Source organism: Pseudopipra pipra, chromosome 17, assembly GCF_036250125.1.
Source record: "Pseudopipra pipra isolate bDixPip1 chromosome 17, bDixPip1.hap1, whole genome shotgun sequence".
NCBI classification, from domain to species: domain Eukaryota; kingdom Metazoa; phylum Chordata; class Aves; order Passeriformes; family Pipridae; genus Pseudopipra; species Pseudopipra pipra.
The window spans coordinates 3903382-3921951 of record NC_087565.1 but is presented as its reverse complement, the minus strand read 5'-3'; the positions used below and the strand labels follow the sequence as shown (position 1 = coordinate 3921951).

Genomic DNA, 18570 nt, shown 5'->3' with positions numbered 1-18570 from the left:
GGACAGTGCAGTGCGTCCCAGAGCGCGGTGAGGCCTTGAAGGACCACCCCGGCGCTGCCCTTGGGTGCAGAAAACAAAACTAAATCAGCACAATGTGTTTAGTCACACAAACAGCAGAGGGTTTACCCAGCCAGCAGTGAAACACAGCCATGATAATGAGAACAAATCTGTGGGGGTGGGGGTGGTGGGGAGATGGGGTGGAAAGAGGGAGGTTTATTCTCCAGGGGTTTTTTTGTAATCTTCACTCACCATATTTAGTAGGCTTGTGACTTGCCCTTGCTAGATCATGGAGAATTCCCCCAAGTGTTTACTCCCACAACCTAGCAAATGCCTCAATACACATCATGGAAAAAATACAATCGACATCTTCACTCCCACTAGAGAAGGAATTCCGACTTGCCCAGCACAGACTGGGAGTATGAGCCTGTGAGAGAGACAAATACTGCTTCATTAGCTCCCCTCAGATGTGGTTTACTCCTCAAATGACCTGGTCAGGGCTGCACCACCTCCCTCCCTTCCTTCACCTAAGGAACCTCTGACCTTTGGTCAGAGCAGTGGGGACAGGAATGTGGGTCCTTTAACCCTTTCCTCCAACATCCGCCAGCTGCTCTCCATGCGGTTCACAAAGCTGATGGTCCTGGGATTTTCAGAGATCCAGAGATGCTGTGAAGGGCAGGACCAGAGCTCTGCAAAACAGCTTTCTTCCTGCTGTACCCAGGGAGGCGCAGGATTTGGTGATGGAGAGCCGTGCCTACCATGTACAGAACATGGAAACAAAAGGGGAATTTCTGTGAGCAGAGCTCACAGGTCACAGGATTACTTTGGCACCCCTATTTCAGAGCACAAAACTTTAGTAGAAAAAAACCAATAATTAGGCCATTTGGATTTTGTCAATGTGTTCCCAAACTGCCCACATGAAAAGTGCACATGGGAAATCATTTTAATTTATCAAATGTAGAATCTCCTACAACTGCAATGACTATAGGTAGAGTAGAGCTGGAGAGAGGAGTTGGAATGAGAATGCTTCAGTGTTACTGACAATTTGGCATTTCTGGACAGGAATTTCTTTGCCCATATTGGCTGGGGAAGTGGTGGAATCACCATCCCTGGAAGTGTTCAAAAAACGTGTGGATGTGGTGCTCAGGGACACAGTTTAGTGGCGGGTTTGGTAGAGCTGGGGTTGATGGTTTGACTTGATGATCTTGGAGGTCTTTTCCAACCTAAATAATCCCATGATTTTGCAAATGGGACACACAGCACACAGCCAGCTCTCCTCTGCTGCTGCTCCCTGGTCTGTTCCCACCTTACCCTGGCACAGGGGACAGTGGGAGGATGGTGCTGACTCATTCACACCAGTGAGGTCTCGGAGATTGTGCAGGGAGCAATCACAGAGGCACAAGGACACCAAAAATGCAGTGGAATTCCACAACACGTGTGCAAGTCCATGTGTGCAAATTTGCACAGGCAGTGACGATGACCAGGCACAGAGCATTGGCACGTGGTGTCAGTGCGGCTGTGACAGTGGTCTGAGAGCTCTCATGATCTTTGTAGAGCAAAAGGAACCTCAGAGTGATTCCAATCACTCTTGTGCTACAGGAATATGACTTTTACCTGTTTTCCCAGTGGCTAAAACCCATCAGTGGTGTGATATCACCTGTCTCTGCCTGGGTGAAACCTGTGGTATGGTGGCGTGCGAGAGATGTGGACTCGGGCTGGAAACACACAGTCTGCAACCCCTGACATTTCTCCAAGGAGGTGCATCGTTACACCCTTAATGTCTCCTTTGTACATCTTGCTTATGGTGCTTTGCACACCAAAAATCATATTAAATACTCTGATTTTTCCTCCAGCTCCTCTTTTTTCCTATTCTCTTTTTTTTTCCATGCACGTCCTTTCCTTCTTCATGAGGGGAAAGCACCTCTCTTCCCAGGGCAGGCTGAGCTATTGCAGTATTTGCCTAAAATACAATACAAACTTCTAATTAAAGGAGGAAGGGGATTGGCAAAAGAATATTAAAGCTTTTCAAGTCTCCTGAAATCCTTTGTGTGGAACAGCTCTGGGAAACGGGGCCTGCTGCCACCCTCCCCCTCTTGGGAGCATTCCCCAGGGCAGTGCCCGGGCAGCAGCTGCTGCTGCTCCGGGGGAGTCAGCCCAGCCTGACACACAAATAAATACCACAGGAGGAAATGCTTTCTTCCAGCAAAGACCTGGGGAAGAAACCCTGGATATGAGGAGAGGAAGGGAATGTACATGCTTTGCACCTAAAGAGCTTTGGGAAGCTCGGTCTCAAATACAGAGGAGTGAGGAAAGGCAGGAATGCTTATATATGCAACCAGGTATGACACATATGTCATGCAAAATAGACAGATTTGCATAAAGATACACCTCCATTTTCAATCAGCCCCTCTAACCGTCACATTTCAGCCTAAAAAAAGGGCAGACTTAAAGCACGGAAGGATTTAATACCTGAAGGTGTGGAGGGGGACAGATTCACATGAAAACCAGCTGGAGCATTTAGGGTGGAAAAGGGATTTTGGCTCTTTAGTCCTGATGCTCCTCACCCACGGGTGACAGAGGCTGGAAAATTTGTGTACAAGGTGAACACACAGGACTGTGTGTGCAGAGAGAGCAGGTGGCAGCAGGAACACCCGCCCAGTGCCGATCCTGTGTTGCTCAAGTCTAAGAAATTGTGTCCTTCGTTGCATTAACAACTTCTGCAAAGTCTTCATTTGCATTTTAATGGAACTCTTTCTAGGAAGGTGCTACCTGGACTCTGTTGCAGTGTAAAATGAAGAGGTAATTAAAAACATGCTGAAGTTAAACGGCATTTTGTTTTCATTAATCGGGTTTATTCATGATCTTTTCAAAATTAAAGGTATTTAGGGTACGTGGGAGGAAACGGGGGGGGGGAAGGAAAACACATGATGGAACATCCGTTTATTTAAATTACAGATTAAAAAGTGAAAAATACACTTTCTGTGAGGGGACATCCTGGAGATTAAAAGCACCTTGCAGGAATGGATTTGAATAAAGAGTAGGTATAGGAGTCAAGACAAAGGTTCCAACAGCAGGTCTGCCTGCTTGAAAGCCAGAGATGAAGGAAACATATAGGACGAGGGAAAGGAAACCACGGAGGAAATTTTTAAACCTTCGTCACGCAATTACCCGGGGCAAATGACTGTGATTACACACCTAAGCCAGTTATCTATGCAAGCGGCCAGCCCCGGCTGGCCGGACACGTATTTCCCCAATTTTGGGTGCAATCACAGCACGCAGATGCCGATAAACAGTTTGTAAACGTTTTATCTGCCTGGACCAGCTCCTGCTTTCACAACCCAGCGACCGCACACGAGCGATTCCCCCGCTCGCCGCAGCCAACGCGCCGACCTCCTCCGCGCTCCAGACCTATCCTGCCCTGTTAAGCTCCGTCCTTTGAAATATAGGGCAGTTTCTGTCAGATCCTTCAGCGTGGCAGTCAAAAGGGCAAAAAACCCTGCCCTTTGTCGCACCGGGAGGTTTCTCCAGCGCGGATCTCTCATCTCCATCCGCTGTGATCTCCGTCCTCCCCAGCCACCGGCCATTACGGGTCGGGGGGGGCTCCGAGCGCCGCAGGGGCAGCACTTGATTTTGTATTATTTTATATGATTTTATTTCGGGGCGGCGTTGTGTGAAATACACCTCAGCGCGTAAAAGAGGGGAAAAGTGTTTTGGTTTGGTTTGGTTTGGTTTCCCCCGTGCAAGGTGCCGAGGCGGCCCCGCTCCCACACGAGCCGTTGGGGTTGAGGGGACGCGCCCCGCTGGGGGAAAGAGGGGGGGGCACAGCCGGCTCTCCCGGGGTTGGGCGCACCTGCCGGCGGCAGGGGATGCCCGTGGAGCCGCAGAAGGGCCGTGGCGGGGGCAGGGCCGGGATGGGGAGCGGGATGAGGGCCGGGATGGGAAGGGGCAGCGGGAGCGCTCCCGGGGTCCCCTCGCCCCCGCCTCAACGCGGCCCCCGCGCCGTCCCGGCGTGCCCCGCGCGCCGCGCGCCCCCGCCCTCCCTCACTTCCGGTGTCCGGCAGTGGCAGCGCCGCCGGCGGCGCCCCCGCTCCCCCGGCGCAAGGGGAGGGGGGCGTGGCTGCTGGGCGTGGCTCAGAGCCCCACCGCCGCCCAATCACCGCCCGCCGCTGGGCGGGAGTGGGCGGGGACAGCGCCGGCACGCGCCGCGCGGCTCCGCCCCCCTCCCCGCTCTCTCCCCCCGCCTCCCGCCGCGGGCTCGCGCCCCGCGCGCCCGAGGGAGCGTCGGGAGCGCGCCCGGGCGCCCCCCCCACTCTTCCCCCCCTCCGCCGGGTTCTCCCCCCCCACACCACCCCCCTCCTCCGCCCTCCGCCCCCCTCTCCCCCCCTTCCCCTTCCCCTCCCCACCCGGGAGGAGAGGCACGGAGTGACCGACGGAGCCACCGCTCCGGCCGCTCCGACACCCCGCTCTCCTCCATGGGGCTCAGGTAAGCGCGTCGCCCCCCGCCCCCCGGGGCGAGCGGGGGTCGCCATGGCCGCCCCCACACCCCGACACACGGAGGGGCGGCGGGGAGCCCCCCCCGCCGCTCCCGCAACGCCGCCCCCGGTGTTATCCCCGTTATTATCCCCACTGGTTATCCCCGTTTTTTTATCCTTATCCCCGTTTCCATCCCCGTTATTCCCACCCGCCCCCTCCTTCTCCTCCTCCTCCTCCTCCCCGGTCGCGCCCTGCCCCGGCGAGGGGGGCACGGAGCCTTCTTTGGGACGCGGTGTCCTATTTGGTGTGGGTGGATGGCTTAACTTGGTAAGTGCCGGGTTTAACCCCCCTCCCCCGGCCCTCCCCTCCCCTCGCTCCTCCGCCCGCCCCCCCCTCCCTTCCCCCCCCCCCCTCCCCGTAACCTCCAAAAGGGGAATTTTCCAGCTGGTAATTTCTGCTGCGTCAACACCCAGCTCAAGGGAGAGGAGAAGAGACAAGGGGGCATTTTAACAGCAGCTCCACTTGCGGATAGCCAGCCTCAATCCCGGCTCCAGCATTAAAACCCTTTCCGCCCCCTAAAAACCAGCATCCGTGCAAGTTGGACCAAGAGTTTGTCAGGAGTGTGGTTCAAAACTGCTTGGAAAAAGGGATGAGGTAATAATACTGGTGAAGCATGTTGTATTTCTCTCTTTCTGCCTGTCTCTCTTTCTCTTTCTCCCTCTCCTCTCCTCTTTTTTTTTTTTTTTTTTTTTTTTTTTTTTTAAGCCAGGCCTGTTTTGGGTTATTGTCTCCCCCTAAAGCCAGACATAGATCGCCTGGCCTTGCCTCCATTTTAATTGCAGGCTGAAATGGGGGAAGTGACCCTCTTCAAAAAAAAGAAATATAAAAAACCCCAACAAACAAACGAAAAAAAACCTTGGAAAAAAATAATACTGTTCCTTTGGGGGGATATAGGTTATTTTTTATAAGGCTGTAACAAGTGCAAAAGTGGCTGGAAATGTTTTCTGTCATGCTGGGAAACTAGTGAGGTGTCCTCTCCCCTCCCCAGAAAAAAGTGCTGGTAAAATTTGGCGGAGGGGAGAAGGAGAGGTGCTGGGAAAAGCAGGGGTTGTGCTGCTGGATTGCCTTTGTGTCTCTGTAAATAGACATGTCAGTTCCCAAAGTAATACAAGTAGTGTCTGATAACTCAATCCCAGATGACAAATAGAGAATGGAGCAGATTTTCAGGACTGTAATAGTGGGAGGATTTCTCTTTTGAAACGGAGGGGAAAAAAAATGTTGGTACCTCCTGAGGAGGTTCTTCCCCAGCGCGTTATTGTGAAGCGGAGCGTTCGGATGGAATCCGGAGACGTAAACCCATATTTATTTGTTTTTACACCTGACCAGGGAAAGATAAACAAAGGAGAGTTTAACAGCTCTTTAATGAATTCCTCATGCTTTTTATTTTGCAATCCCAATGATTCATTTGGCAAGCCTTGCAGGACCGGATTATTATCAGCATTGTTTAAAGCCATGCTAATTAGGAGATGTGTTTAGCAAACAGTGGTATTGTAGACACCTGTACCAAAGTTCTTGCGTGCATTTTAATTGCATCACTGGTATCATTTTTAGCATTTAGTCACTGTAATACAGATCTAGGTCTCAGTTCGTGGACTCGATCAAGTGTTTATTACAAGTGTGGGTTCTCTGTGTGCACAGAGCAGCCCTGCTACTAATGCATTAAATGTGTTTTCTCAAAAAGGACAGGGAGTATTTTTTCTTTTTTTATTTTTATTTTCCTGTGGGGATTCAAAGAAAAAGCAGTGCTGACCAAGAGTGGGGAAAACACAATTTTGAGGAGGAAGCTTGCTGTGACTGGATAGCTCTTTTGCCTTAATCAATACCTTGCTTGAGCATTGTGTGTTTTTGTAGCCTCTTTTAATTGAAAATAAAATTTTACTTTCCCCTTCTAAACTCCATCTAGCTTCTCTCGCTGTTTGTCAAGTTTTATATTTTGAAATCCTCAGTGATGGAAAAAAATGGGTGGAGTGTATTATTAGTCACAATATTTTCAACATGCGGTGAGGAATTGCTGCTTTGAGGTGTTTTTTGGGAGCCGGCAGGGAACGGGCAGAGGAGCTGGAGGGAGAACCAGGGGACAGGATTTCAGGGGGCTCCTAAACACACATGGCTGAAGAATATTCTGTGGTTTGCTACGTTCATGGGATAACTGCAACTGAAATAGAAAACGAATCTTTTGGTTTTGATGCAGCGTGTCCAGGAGGGGGAAACTCACTCACAGCGAAACTTCTCTCGCGGTTGTTTTCATAGACTGTGTGTTCGCCCTGATGGAACTGAGTCAATTTTAGTGTGGTACCAAAAACAGGGTATTCTAGTAACTCTTAACGTTAAGATGTTTATTCATGTGCTTTAAATGCTGCTTCATTCTGGAGTGTGGAGGATTGAGCCTTTGAAAACATGACCTGTACTCGGGGTTCTCGGAGGCTGGAGAAAATGGGCCACTTTCTCCCCGTGGTCTTTGTTTTCTGGGACAGTTGTACAACAGTGGAAATGTTCCTCGCAAGAGGATTTTTTTTTTTTTAATTTTAATATCTGGAAGTGCTTAGAGGAAAACCAGTTTAGCAGCCCCCCACACACACCCCAGCAGCCCTTTCTGTCAAAAGGAAAAATGCCTCATGTTTGGAAGGTCTGTTATTTGCCTGCGTTTCCTCCGGTGATGTGTTGTGTTGCTGTGAGGTTGAGCGAATTTTTGTCTTTGCTATCCACTTGTGTGGATTTTTTTTTTTTAATTTTTTTTTTGTTTGTTTTTAGATCCGTGTTTTTGAAGTTTCTAAGCAAAGTTTCCTGTCCTCCCAGCAGCTCAGAGCAGGCTGACACCCAATCCAAACTGCCACTGCCTGCTTTCAGGGCAGGAATTATTTCATAAACAGCTCAACCTTTCCCAGGACGTTTTTCCCTTCGTGTTCTTGCTGGTTTTACTGGCTGCTCCAGAGAACTCTGTAACGCTCTCCAGACTCCCCCTAAATTGGTAAAAACCATTCATAGGGGTTTTCCATTCTTCTGTGTGCTCAGTTTAATGGGCAAACAGAAGGGCAGAGAGAGGGCTTAGTTTAAATCTTTGAAGAGCTACCTGCAGTTGTAATGGTTATCCCACATGTCCCCTATAATTCCCAGGAGCCAGCGGTTTCTGTCCATTCCTGGCTGTGAGCATTACCCTGGAAAATTCTAACGCTTCGCACAGAAGGATTAATTCCCTGTTTATATTTCGAGTCTGACTCGAATATTCTGAAGTGTGGAGCTCACCTGTGTTTTCTGTGGGAGATATTTGAAACTTAAAATGTATTAATAGTTAAAGGGAGCGTGCCGTGGGCTGTCTGCAGATACCAGGGGTCACGTTAGGAGAGAGCACGAGGACTGACTGCGGCTGAGAGGCAGAGGGAGGAATTCAGTCTGTGGGAAGTCCTGTGATCCCCCTCCACACCTAAAACATCTCCGTGAAAGGTTTTCTGATATTGGGTCAAGCACAATGGCAGTCAGGACTCCAGTGTTAAAATTTGTTGCTTCAAAACTTCGCTTACTCCCTCCTGAGAACTTTTTGTATGTTTGTGTTGCAGCCCCCTTAAATACATCCTTCAGTGATTGGTTTTCTCACTTCCCTCTGGATCTGGATGAGAAACAAAAGCCTGTATCACTTCGTGTGGGGCTTTCACTTGAGATGCAGGAGGGGAGAATCTCAACTTCCCTAAACAGTTCAATAGTTTTCTGGTTTGTGCTGCCTTGGTGTATTTGGATGCACTAGAATGCCCAGTTTGGAGGAATGGCTTCTCCTTGGGACTCGTTCCCCATCCTGTAGCCATTGATTGAACGTGCTGGTGTGGAACTGCTTGTTATCAGTCTCACCTCCTGTGAAACGGGTGCCAGGGTTTACTCAGCTCTCCCAAAACATGTTCTGTTTTATTGTTGAAAAATTGTGCTAGAAGTGCTTATTCTTCATAAAGGCAAATCAGTGTGAAGTCCTCACTGGATTCCCTCCGGGATGTGGTGGAGTCCAGAGGCTCATGGTTGGGGTTTGACATCCCTTACCAAGTCAGCTGTGGTGCAGTTATTTTCTGAACAGTTGCTTTAACTTTCTTTCATACCCATACATTTAGGAAACATCAGACTGCTGTTGAGACACTGGCTCGAAATAGTTTCCGAGTGCTCTGCAGGCAGGGTGAGATCCTTGACAGCCATTCTAATGAGATGGAAATGTGTCCCACTTGGCAGTGCTCAGGTTAGAGCTGAAACTCACCTTTTTGCCTTGCTTTTTGGGGATGTGGCTGACTTGTGTTCCAGCCCACACAGTGGTGATCCTGCCCTGTTGCTCAGTTGGCTCGTGTACGTGCTGGGGAAGAAAAACATCCTGCAAATGCTGGAAGTTGCCCTGCATTTGCTTTATTGTAAACCTGAGTTGGGGTCTCCTGCAATGGAGGGAGGCACTGAGGCATCAGAAATACTCTACAGACACATCTACGAGCTTGTGTGTGGAATAAAATAAACCTGGTAACGAGAATGATGGTGTGTGTCAGGACCTTACCTTGACCAAGGACCCTACTTAGAATCTGACTGAGTAGGGTTTTGCATATTAAGGAATGTGTTTGTACCTCTGTATACTGAAATACCCAGTCATCTTTCCTCATCTTTCCCCATCGTATGTTGAACAAACTGGTTATTCCATCCAAGTGAGTTTGCTTCCTGGTATTTCTCACTTCTGGAGAAGAGCTCTGCATAAAGTTGATGTTTCAGGTGGTTGGCTTGTTCTCTCTGAGGAAAGAGTTAAACAAAATTTGCACCTTTTGTGCTAATACAGCATCAGAGGAAATGCCTTCCTGACTACTCCTCAGATCATGCCCTGAAACAGAAGAATCAATGGTCTGTATTAGCCATCAGTTACTTAAAATACCCAAACCCAACTAATTTAAGTGCCAATGAACGAAGTAGTCAGGGTGCAGTTGCTCCTAACAGTCCTGCCACTATAGTGTTGGAGACTGAGGTGGTGGCTAAATATAAAACCAGCTTTTTGACTTCCTCCTTGTTACCACTGTGTCCTTCTTGGCTTCACTCCACTTCTTTTTTTTTTCTTTTTTTTTTTTTTAATAGTAGTTGATCAAATCTGGATTATGAGATTTGTGCTAAAAAGTAAAACAGGGTCCTTACCCAAGGCCCTGAGGGCTTGTACCACAAATTACACAAACAGGAGTGGGTCGTTCTCAAAGCACCTCATATGTTATCTTTGGGTTTGCACTGGTTGACTTTTTTTTTACTCTTAGATTATTCGTGACTCCTTTTGTGTCTCTTAGGTGATCTTTCAGTTCCTCCTGCTGCTTTACTTCTCTTTAAAAATCACCTCATGATTCTTTCTCCTTTGGCTCCCTCTGTTTTTACATACTGAGTTTGGGAACTTTGGCAAAGATCCCCTAATTAAAAAGCCAAAAACCAATGAGAAAGTTTAGGGGAAACCATTCTTCAGGGCAATTCCCAGTGTGATAAGTTTAGAGTTCTCTAAACCTTTTTTTTTTTTTAAGGTCCTTTTTATCTTGTTTTTTGACTAATAGATGCACAAGGGCAGAGTCTTTTGCTTAGATTTCTTTTGTGACCTTAAAGTAGAAGCTTAGGACCTTTAGGAGTTAATGGCACTTGGACAGGTAAGTGTCATGTGAGCCACAGACACTGAGATTTTTTTCAGATTGTTTTTTAATCTTCACTGTTAGAGTAGAAGATATATCTGTAGCTAGATTCTTTTTTTTTATTTTATTTTACCAGACTTCTCAAACCTGGTTTCCTGTAAAGCACTTGCTTTTTAAGCCCTGGATAGCTCTGCCATGTTGCTTTTGTGTTCTGCAAAGTCTGTGGCGTGGGTAGTGTTGGATCTGTCCTTCTCTTGGTGCAACGAGATGAGAGAGAATGGGCATAAAAAATAGGGGAATGATTTGAGCAAGTGTTGCTGTGCTGTGATGGAGAGGGGATGGACAGACAGGCACGTGGACAGAGGTGGAAGTTATGGGGAAATGAGTAAGGGGAATGCAAAGTGCAGTGAAAATATTACTGCAAGCAAGCAGTTGGAACTAGAAGCACACACCTGTGCCCTGTGGGAAAGGTGAATCCTGTCATATTAGCAAGTTGTTACCCATAGGAATATTGTATTTCAGGCTGCACAGCTTTTACAGGCATGGAAAATAAAACTTCCTTCTGCATTCTGTTAGGTATTTGCATCTTTGAGGGTTTTCTTCTTTCAAAGCTTGTACATGTTTGTAAGAGGAGCAAAGTGCTTTCCTTGCTACCTTTGTGGATGCTCTGTAACATGCAGGTCATGCTGGTCTTTGAATACTGTGGTTCAGTAGAGTTGGTTGGGAATAAAACTCAAATCTCTTACTTTTGTATGTGGGCACATGGTTTTTCTGTAACCTTAGGCAAATATTTTGGTTTGGAGGGGAATCACTGTAACCATGAGGTGAGATTAATACGAACCCCATTTCAAGTGTGTGGGTGGCAGGGGTCACAGAAACATTAACTGAAACTTTGATGTCATCTGAGACAATGTTAAAATGGTTTGAAATCATTACATAAAGTACCGTTTTTTTAGATGACTTTTTCAAAGCACTTCTGTCCGGAAGCATAGTCAGAAGTTGTTAATAATCTTCAAATTGATGTGTTAAACTCTTTAAGTTAACACAAGGGCTAAATCATTTTCCCTGTATGCTTCATTATAGAAATACATCAGAATATTTCTTGTTGAAATGGCAAACAGTGTTGTAAATGGGCAGTTATTTTAGCTGTTGCTCGTAATTATGTGACACTCGAGGGCTTTGTATTGAGTTAAAGTTCAGATTCTAATTTTTGCCTCCTATTCTTTCCATTCCCAAACACAGGACATCTGATGAACCTTTTGGAGCTTGTTACCAGAGACCATTCTCCTCTCTTCATTGAATCATGCACTGCCCAGCTGTGAAACATCGCGACATTTATTTTTGCTAACAGGAAACACTTTTAAATATCGGTAAGTTCTCAGCATTTAAAGATATTTTTGTCATGTGGTGTGGGAAAGAGAAAGAGGAGCTGGAGATAACATTGTCGTGGGGGCTGACAGTTCTTTATAAAGCTTGACTTTACATTCATAACAAGGGGTCATTTAGAAATCTTAGCCAGCTGCAAAAGTTGGAAGAAATACCTCTGGCTGTTCTTCTGCTCCTTCCCTGTGGCAGAGGTGCCTCCATTAATCGTGGTCACTCGGTTCTCATCTGTTTGATCAGAAGAGGAAAACAGGTGCAGAGCTCAAAGCAAGGAGAAAAACTGCAGAGCAGTTCAGAATAGTGTAGGCTCAGCTTTGCCATTCTTGCCAGTCTGCTCTGGCTCCCCTTGTGCCCTGGGACAGAGGTGTAAATGAGAGTTTTAACAGTAACAGCCCTAAGTCTGAGTGAAAATACGTATTCCTGTTACTCTGTGCTAACAGAGTAATTTCCCAAGTGTCTGAGTTGGTCTGGCTCCCTCACTGCCCCACTTTATTTTTTCTTAACTGTCTAAATAACAGGACTAAAAAGAGCTGGCCAAAACAATTGCTATGGAGAAGCAATCAGAATTAGAGAAAGGCAAGACTTGGCCGTCTGAAATAGAAATTGAGAACAAAGTCACTGGTGTTTGCTTCAATTGGGTCATATTTGTTTTCAGGATTTTCGGTTCTGTTTGCCATAAGAATGCTTGGATTTTCCTTATTGCTTCATTTGTTTATTAGATATTTTATTTCACCTTCTATAATGACATTAGTTTGTGTTGGAAAAGCTTTCTTAATTTTTATCTTCTGATGTTTTCTTTCACAATCTGTTACTACAGAAGGTCAGTTTTGAAATCAGCAGTATTGATTTATAGCTTATTTTCATTAAGAGAGCTAATCTGTGTATTGAAGATGTTTGAAATGCAGAGATCAAAAAAGTCTTTGTCGTGGCTATCAGCATAAAACTTTAAATAAAACATACTCAGAAGTTTAAGTTGGAAGTTAAATATTGCCGGTATGTGCTATTCTGAAAAAAATAAAGTTTGTTTTGTATAAGAAAAATAGGTGTACAAGATGATAATGTTAGTGGATGTGTCCTCACAGACAAAAGCCTTGGTGTAGATGAACTATTCCTATTCCTAGTAGCTTGTAACTGTAAATAGGATTTATCTGAGAAGTCTCTCTGTGAGTGTGCCTTTCACATATACTGAAGTACCTGTATTTTACACAGAATTTTAAAAATCTTAGGATGGTTTGGTCTCTTATCCCAGAATGGTGTCAACCAGTAGAACATTACAAGAGGAAATTCTCCTGAGTATTCCACTGCAAACTACTTTCAGGAGCTGTAGTGGTAGCTTTTTAACCTCAGTATTTCATAGGTCAGGTAAGGTGAGTCTCTTTAAAGAGTCATTAAAGTGAGAATGTTTTGAAAAGCTCCCAAACAGGAAACCCTGTTGTTCAAGGATCTGTTTGAAGTTTTAGTAGCTAAAATTAGACTTTTTGTTCCCATACATTTAAGAAATAACTCCTGCTTATATTGTTACTAAATGGTAGCCAGGCTTTAATTACCTGCAGTGTATTGATATGATTGGAGTTCACTTTTCTGGGGTTCGTGAAGTCATAAATAGGGATGTTATAACTGTGAGTTTGGAGGGAAGGGACCTCAAAATGCCTCACCATTCAGTAATCTTGTAGTTTAATGCTAATAATTTCCTCTGGTTTTGCTTTTTGTCGTAGTTCTGTCTTTCTCCTACAAGAGTTCACTCCAGTGCTGTCAGAAGGTCACGGAACAGGGCACTACCTGTGCTGCCCTGGGGCTGTTGATGTCCTCAGCTGTTGTAGGAGAAACACTAGACCTGGAACCCAGTTTGTTACTGGTAAGAAGTAATTGTTTTGGATTTTATTTATTTATTTAATATTACAGTTCATATGTTTTCTCTAACAAAATCAGTAAATATCTCTCCACTGCTTTTTACTTTTAAGAACACTATAGCAAAATATGCATCTCTGGTCTTTTTTTTTTTTTTTCCCCTAATATTTTTAACTTTACAGTTTCTAAGTTTCTAATTTCCCTCCATCCAAAATATGGAGGTTAACAGTTTTCATTCAGATCTCATTTTCAGTCCTGGTTTTCTCTTTAAATTCTTCATGCACTGTCAGAGCCAATGAAGGTTAATAAATGGATTTTTCTTCTATTCCTGCAGAAATCCTGTGTTTTGGTTGCATTTTTCTGGTGCCAGCTACTGCACAGGTTGGCCCTGTAACTTCAGGTGGATGGTTTGACAGGTCAAAGGCCACAGCCAAGTCTCTGGTTTAGAGTTTTGGAGTAGAGGGTGAAATGTTTAATGATGGCTCCCTGTTATTTTAAGCTGTGCTATTGGAGTTAGATTTTGCTTGTGGTTTGTGTTTGGACTGTGCTTTAATGAAATACTAGAAGTGTGTAGTGTTCTGTCCTGCTGTCTGAACTTTACTTTTGGGCTTTCTGGATTATATCTATGCAGAGATTCTAAGCAGAGATGTTGTTTTAATGCTCTGGATGATGGGGCAGTGTTGGCTTGAAGCTGGAAAAATTTTAGTGAATCCTCATCAGACTGATGTTAATTAAATAATATGTGTACACTGACAGTTGAGTGAGCCGGTTCAAATTTCATAATAAAAATTGAATTAGTATTTTCCTTTAAGTTTACTGAAAATCATTTGCTTCCCAAATTCTTGCCCTATCTGTACCTCTGTAGTATTTCTCAAGCTGAATGATGAAACTTTTTTTTTCTTTTTTTCTTCCTGTGACTCCTAACCCATAGGGCTGAACGTGCACTGTTGGGCTGTAATTAAACGTTCTCATCCCCGGTCATTGGGGAAAAGTGGTAACTGTTGTTTGCTTGAAACCCTGAGCTGTGAGTAACCTCTCTGGCCCAAGGGTCTGCTTTGGTCTGTTTACAAACATCTGCCTGTTTCTCTTTGAATTCAGAGTTGTGGTCGGAATGACCAACTTAAACAACGGGTGATGGGTTTCAGGAATCGGAATAGGGCAGGAGAGTTGGTTTTTTGGCAGCTGTTCGTTTTCATAAGATGTTACTTACATCTATTTTGAACAAAGCTGAACATATGAGTATAATCTGGGGTTATCTAGTGTCAAGAAATTAAAACTCCTCTAGAATTGTGTGCTTCCTCGAACGCACTTGCGAGAAAACTCTGCACTTGTGGAGATTTGTGCTTGTAAAGCTCATGAGCAGAGTCTTTGCAGGCAGTGACCATCCATTAATACCCTGAGTCTTCTTTTCCTCTCATTTACCAGAATAAGTGGTAGGTACTGTCCTTTGCAGTTGCTAAGGTTACCTTGAGGGGTTTTGTTCCCATTCTTTTCAGCACGGGCACACGGAGAGGAGGAATCCCGTGTGTTTCTGTTGTCTTTAATTGGATAAAAGTGAAACTTCCATACACACTGTGTCTTGTTGTGCAAGGAAGCATTTCAAGCCCAATCTCACCTTACAGAGCTCCTTTGCAGAGGAATTTAAAAAATGTTGGAATGTCTTGGGAGTGGATACAGGGACAGGACACAGGGGAGGCAGAGAAGTGGGGTGTGTTTGTTGGTTTTTTGCATAATAAACCGTTGGAGTGAATTTGAGTTCTTCCTTAATCTGTTTTTACTTTTCTCTGAAGGGAGAGGGGGGAAGAAACAACACATTTTTGGTTAAATTCCAGTTGGCATGTTTTCTCCAGGGAGCAGTGTGGTGGAGGAGTGCACTAGTGAGTATTTTGGTTCTCTGTAACTTGGGTCCTTGGTATTAAGGGTAGAAACACATTTAGAAAATTGTAATGGACAAACTGTCATGTGGTTTAAATCTTCAGCTCACTTATATTCTGAGAGAGGAAAAAGTAAACAAACAAACAAATCCTAACAGCAGCAAACCCCCCCAAAAAACTCTCCAGGCCTCTCTTTTTTTTTTTTTCCCTGTTTTCTTTCTGAGTGAAGGAAGTTTATTTTTGGCCCCACTGTTGCCCAGGGGACTGCTCTGTAGAGGACTTTGTGTGTACTTCACTTCTTGACTGTGACTTTTTGTCAAAATTCAAGTAATACACTGAGATACAGATGCAACAAATTTGTACCCCTTAATTTTACTGTTGTTAAGATTTTGGTCAGGAGACTTATTCTGATTATGCTGAGAGGTATGGTCTTGTAAGTGTTGCTGGTTACTTTTCTTAAAACCTTTCTACTGGGAAGTGAGGTTTGTGTCTATTTAAACTCTTAACTATGTCATCAGGTGATACTTTCATGTTTAAGTAACTGCACTGATAGTGCAAAATAAGGCACTTTCATAGATGCTCTATTTGTAGAACTAGATTCATTCTAGCTAGGGTTAAAGATTATGTAAATTATTAATGGTTTATTTAAGACCAGCTTTTTTGATGTGAAAAATAAAAGGTAGGCCTGTGTCCTGACAGCAATTTAATGGCAGTGGCTATTAAATCTGTTCACACTGTGTTCTTTTTGCTGTTACATGCAAGGGTTTGTTTAGGGACAATTTTTTTTTGTTGTCGTTTTTGGGAAAGCAATAGACTTGAATTACTGTACTGTCTATGCATTGGCTTATGAAGAAAGCCTGATATGCTACAATTTATTTCGTGGAAAACCTTCAGATGAGCTTTTATGGTTCGTTGGCTTCCTGGAGAGCTGTGTTGTGGCCCTGTGCTGCCATGGCAGGACCAGCCCTAAAGAACTATAGTAGGTGCTCAATTTAGAAACCCTCCAGTGTAGTAAAAAGACCTGAGATAAAACAAAAAATACATCATTGGTCTTTGAGGTCTGTTTCTAAGAAAACTCCTCAGCTTATTCCTTCTTAGCTGTGCTTCCACTAGAAATTTGAATGGTGCAGCTTTTCTGAAGAAATCTTTCCACAACATTTTTTAAGTGGAGATAAATATCATTACCAGAAAAAGAGGAAAAAAAACCCTAAACCAGCAACAAGCCACAAAACAGCATGTAAAATTGGAACACAAGAGCACAGGGTTTTAAAGCTTCCTGAATTTTTAACTACTAGCAAATTGCCTTAAATTTAACTTGGATTAATTCCCTAGTGATCCTTGACATTAAATGGATGTTCTGGTTTGACATGGGTGGACAGAAAACTAATTAATTCCTCTGAATTTAAGGCATATTTAATTTTCTCCCCCAAAGACCTCTCATTTAAAAGGTACAATGCCTGTGACAGATGCTGAATGTGGAGTGATGTGTGTAAGGTGGCAGACCTTCCATCAGGGGAAAATCAAGACATCTACAAGAATAATTCCTGACTTGGAAAATGTTAAATTTTATTGATTACACTGAACATGGGAGAATCCACATCATCACTTGCTTACTTGAAAGTGTTGTGATGTGCCCACCTCACTGGCCAGTAGGGAATCTTGCATAGATTTGTGTGTGTCTGGTAAAATTTCCCTGATATCTTTTCTCTGACTTTATCTCCTGCTTCCTAAAGAGATGAGCAAGTGCTTCATCCATAAGTAGCACTAAATTAGTCAGTCCCTGAACTTCAAGCTGGTCCAGTCTAAACCAAAGGTAGCAAGAAACAAATATTTTAAAATCTGTGTTTCTGCCATAGGCAGCTTTAAAAAAGGACAAGGTGTATCTGAAGTGGACTGTTATCAGTGAGGTGGGAACCCAACCCACTGCACTAAGCTCAATAAATGTATGAAATAGCAAAGAAATAAAATCTCAAGGAATTTATATAATTTCCAGGTGAAGAACATTGAAGAAGAAAAGCTCTTGTTGCATAAATTCCCAAGAGCAGATGGTGATGTTGACAAATACTCCTGACGCTATTCTGTATGAAATTGAGGAAGAGAAAATTATCCTTGCAGGAGATTTCCCTCTTCCCCCCCCCCCCCCCCCCAGTTCCAGGGAGGTTTTTTTTTTTTGGAATATGGATTTTGGTACCCATGAAGGTACAGTAAAAGGAAATTCCATATCCAAAATATTCTGATGGCTTCCTGATTGTATCCTGTGTGAGGTTTTCTTGCGTCTCCCTCTGAATCGTGTGGATATGGCAGCTGTTGGAGACAGGACTAATGATGGACAACTCACTTTATCCTATGTGGCAATTCATATTTCCTGAGGGGACAAAGCTGACTCTTCAGCTCCTAAAAGTAGATGCAGTAGTGGTTTCTGGAATAAAGACAAAACTGAGCTGTCATTCTGCCTTACAAGGCAGTTCTCTCCAACACAGAGATGCTGGGAAGCTGTGGCAGCCACCTCCAGAGCCTGGGTTAGGGAACTGCTGTGTTGGCTGGTGCCATCACAACCTTTTCAGGTCAAACACCTGAAAAATCCGAGGGTTTTTTTTTCCCCCATGCTCCCTGACTCTGATTCTTTGGTTTTCATTGATTTATTTCAGTTATTTGAGATGGAGATGGTGTCTGTGTGAGGATTTGGTTTGAGGTCTCCAGGCAGATTTCTGTGGTAAATAGGTGTTGCTCAGTGTACAGCTGTAATGTTATTGACCTCTTCCAGTTCAAATAAAAAAAAAATAAAAATTGGTTTCTCTGTGCATTCTGTGCTTAATTCTGCAGAAAAGCTGCACTGTTTTGAATTTGGTGAACACCAGTTCAGGCTGTTTGTGTTGCAGGAAAATGGTCCTTCCTCTCTCGAGGGAAGCAAATGCTTCTGAGTGATCAGGGACCAGCTGGTCATGCAAATCAGCATTTCCAAGGCTGCAGAGAGGCAGCTCCATCCTTGCAGAACTGGGGGAGGCTTGGAGCAGTCTTGCATAACTTGAACTTTTGAGTCATCAGGTGACTCTCTCGAAGGTCCCATCTCACGTTTGTTCTGTGGGCTGGGAGGTGCTTTTCTGGCCAACAGGGTTGACTAAACTGCAGCTGTTTTGCTCCTGGTGATGATAATCATAGGACAGGGTAGGAGAAGGGGGCAGGAGGATTATGGGTCTGTATTCCACAGTACAGGAAACACACTTGCATGTGTCAGGATACTTCCTTAGTCACGGCTGTCCTAGAATTGTGAGCCAATTCGAGCAGATGGGACTGAATTTGTGTGTGAACTCGATGGATGTTAGAAACGT

At 44.6% G+C, this 18570-nt stretch overlaps 1 protein-coding gene across 6 annotated transcripts in view; it reads left to right on the top strand.

Annotated features, from left to right (window-relative positions):
- The first annotated feature begins 4248 nt into the window (after positions 1-4248).
- Positions 4249-18570, top strand: part of ZBTB46 (zinc finger and BTB domain containing 46) — a 51992-nt gene continuing 37670 nt past the window's right edge. The window contains exons 1-4 of one of the 6 annotated variants that reach the window (XM_064673924.1): positions 4250-4480; positions 4944-5124; positions 11379-11506; positions 13235-13374. In XM_064673924.1, coding sequence (XP_064529994.1) covers positions 13321-13374 — 54 coding nt within the window. In that variant the 5' untranslated portion in view covers positions 4250-4480; positions 4944-5124; positions 11379-11506; positions 13235-13320. Of the gene's footprint in view, positions 4798-4914; positions 5125-11378; positions 11507-13234; positions 13375-18570 lie in introns of all 6 variants that reach the window. The other 5 variants (XM_064673921.1, XM_064673923.1, XM_064673927.1 and 2 more) reach the window with 5 other exon arrangements.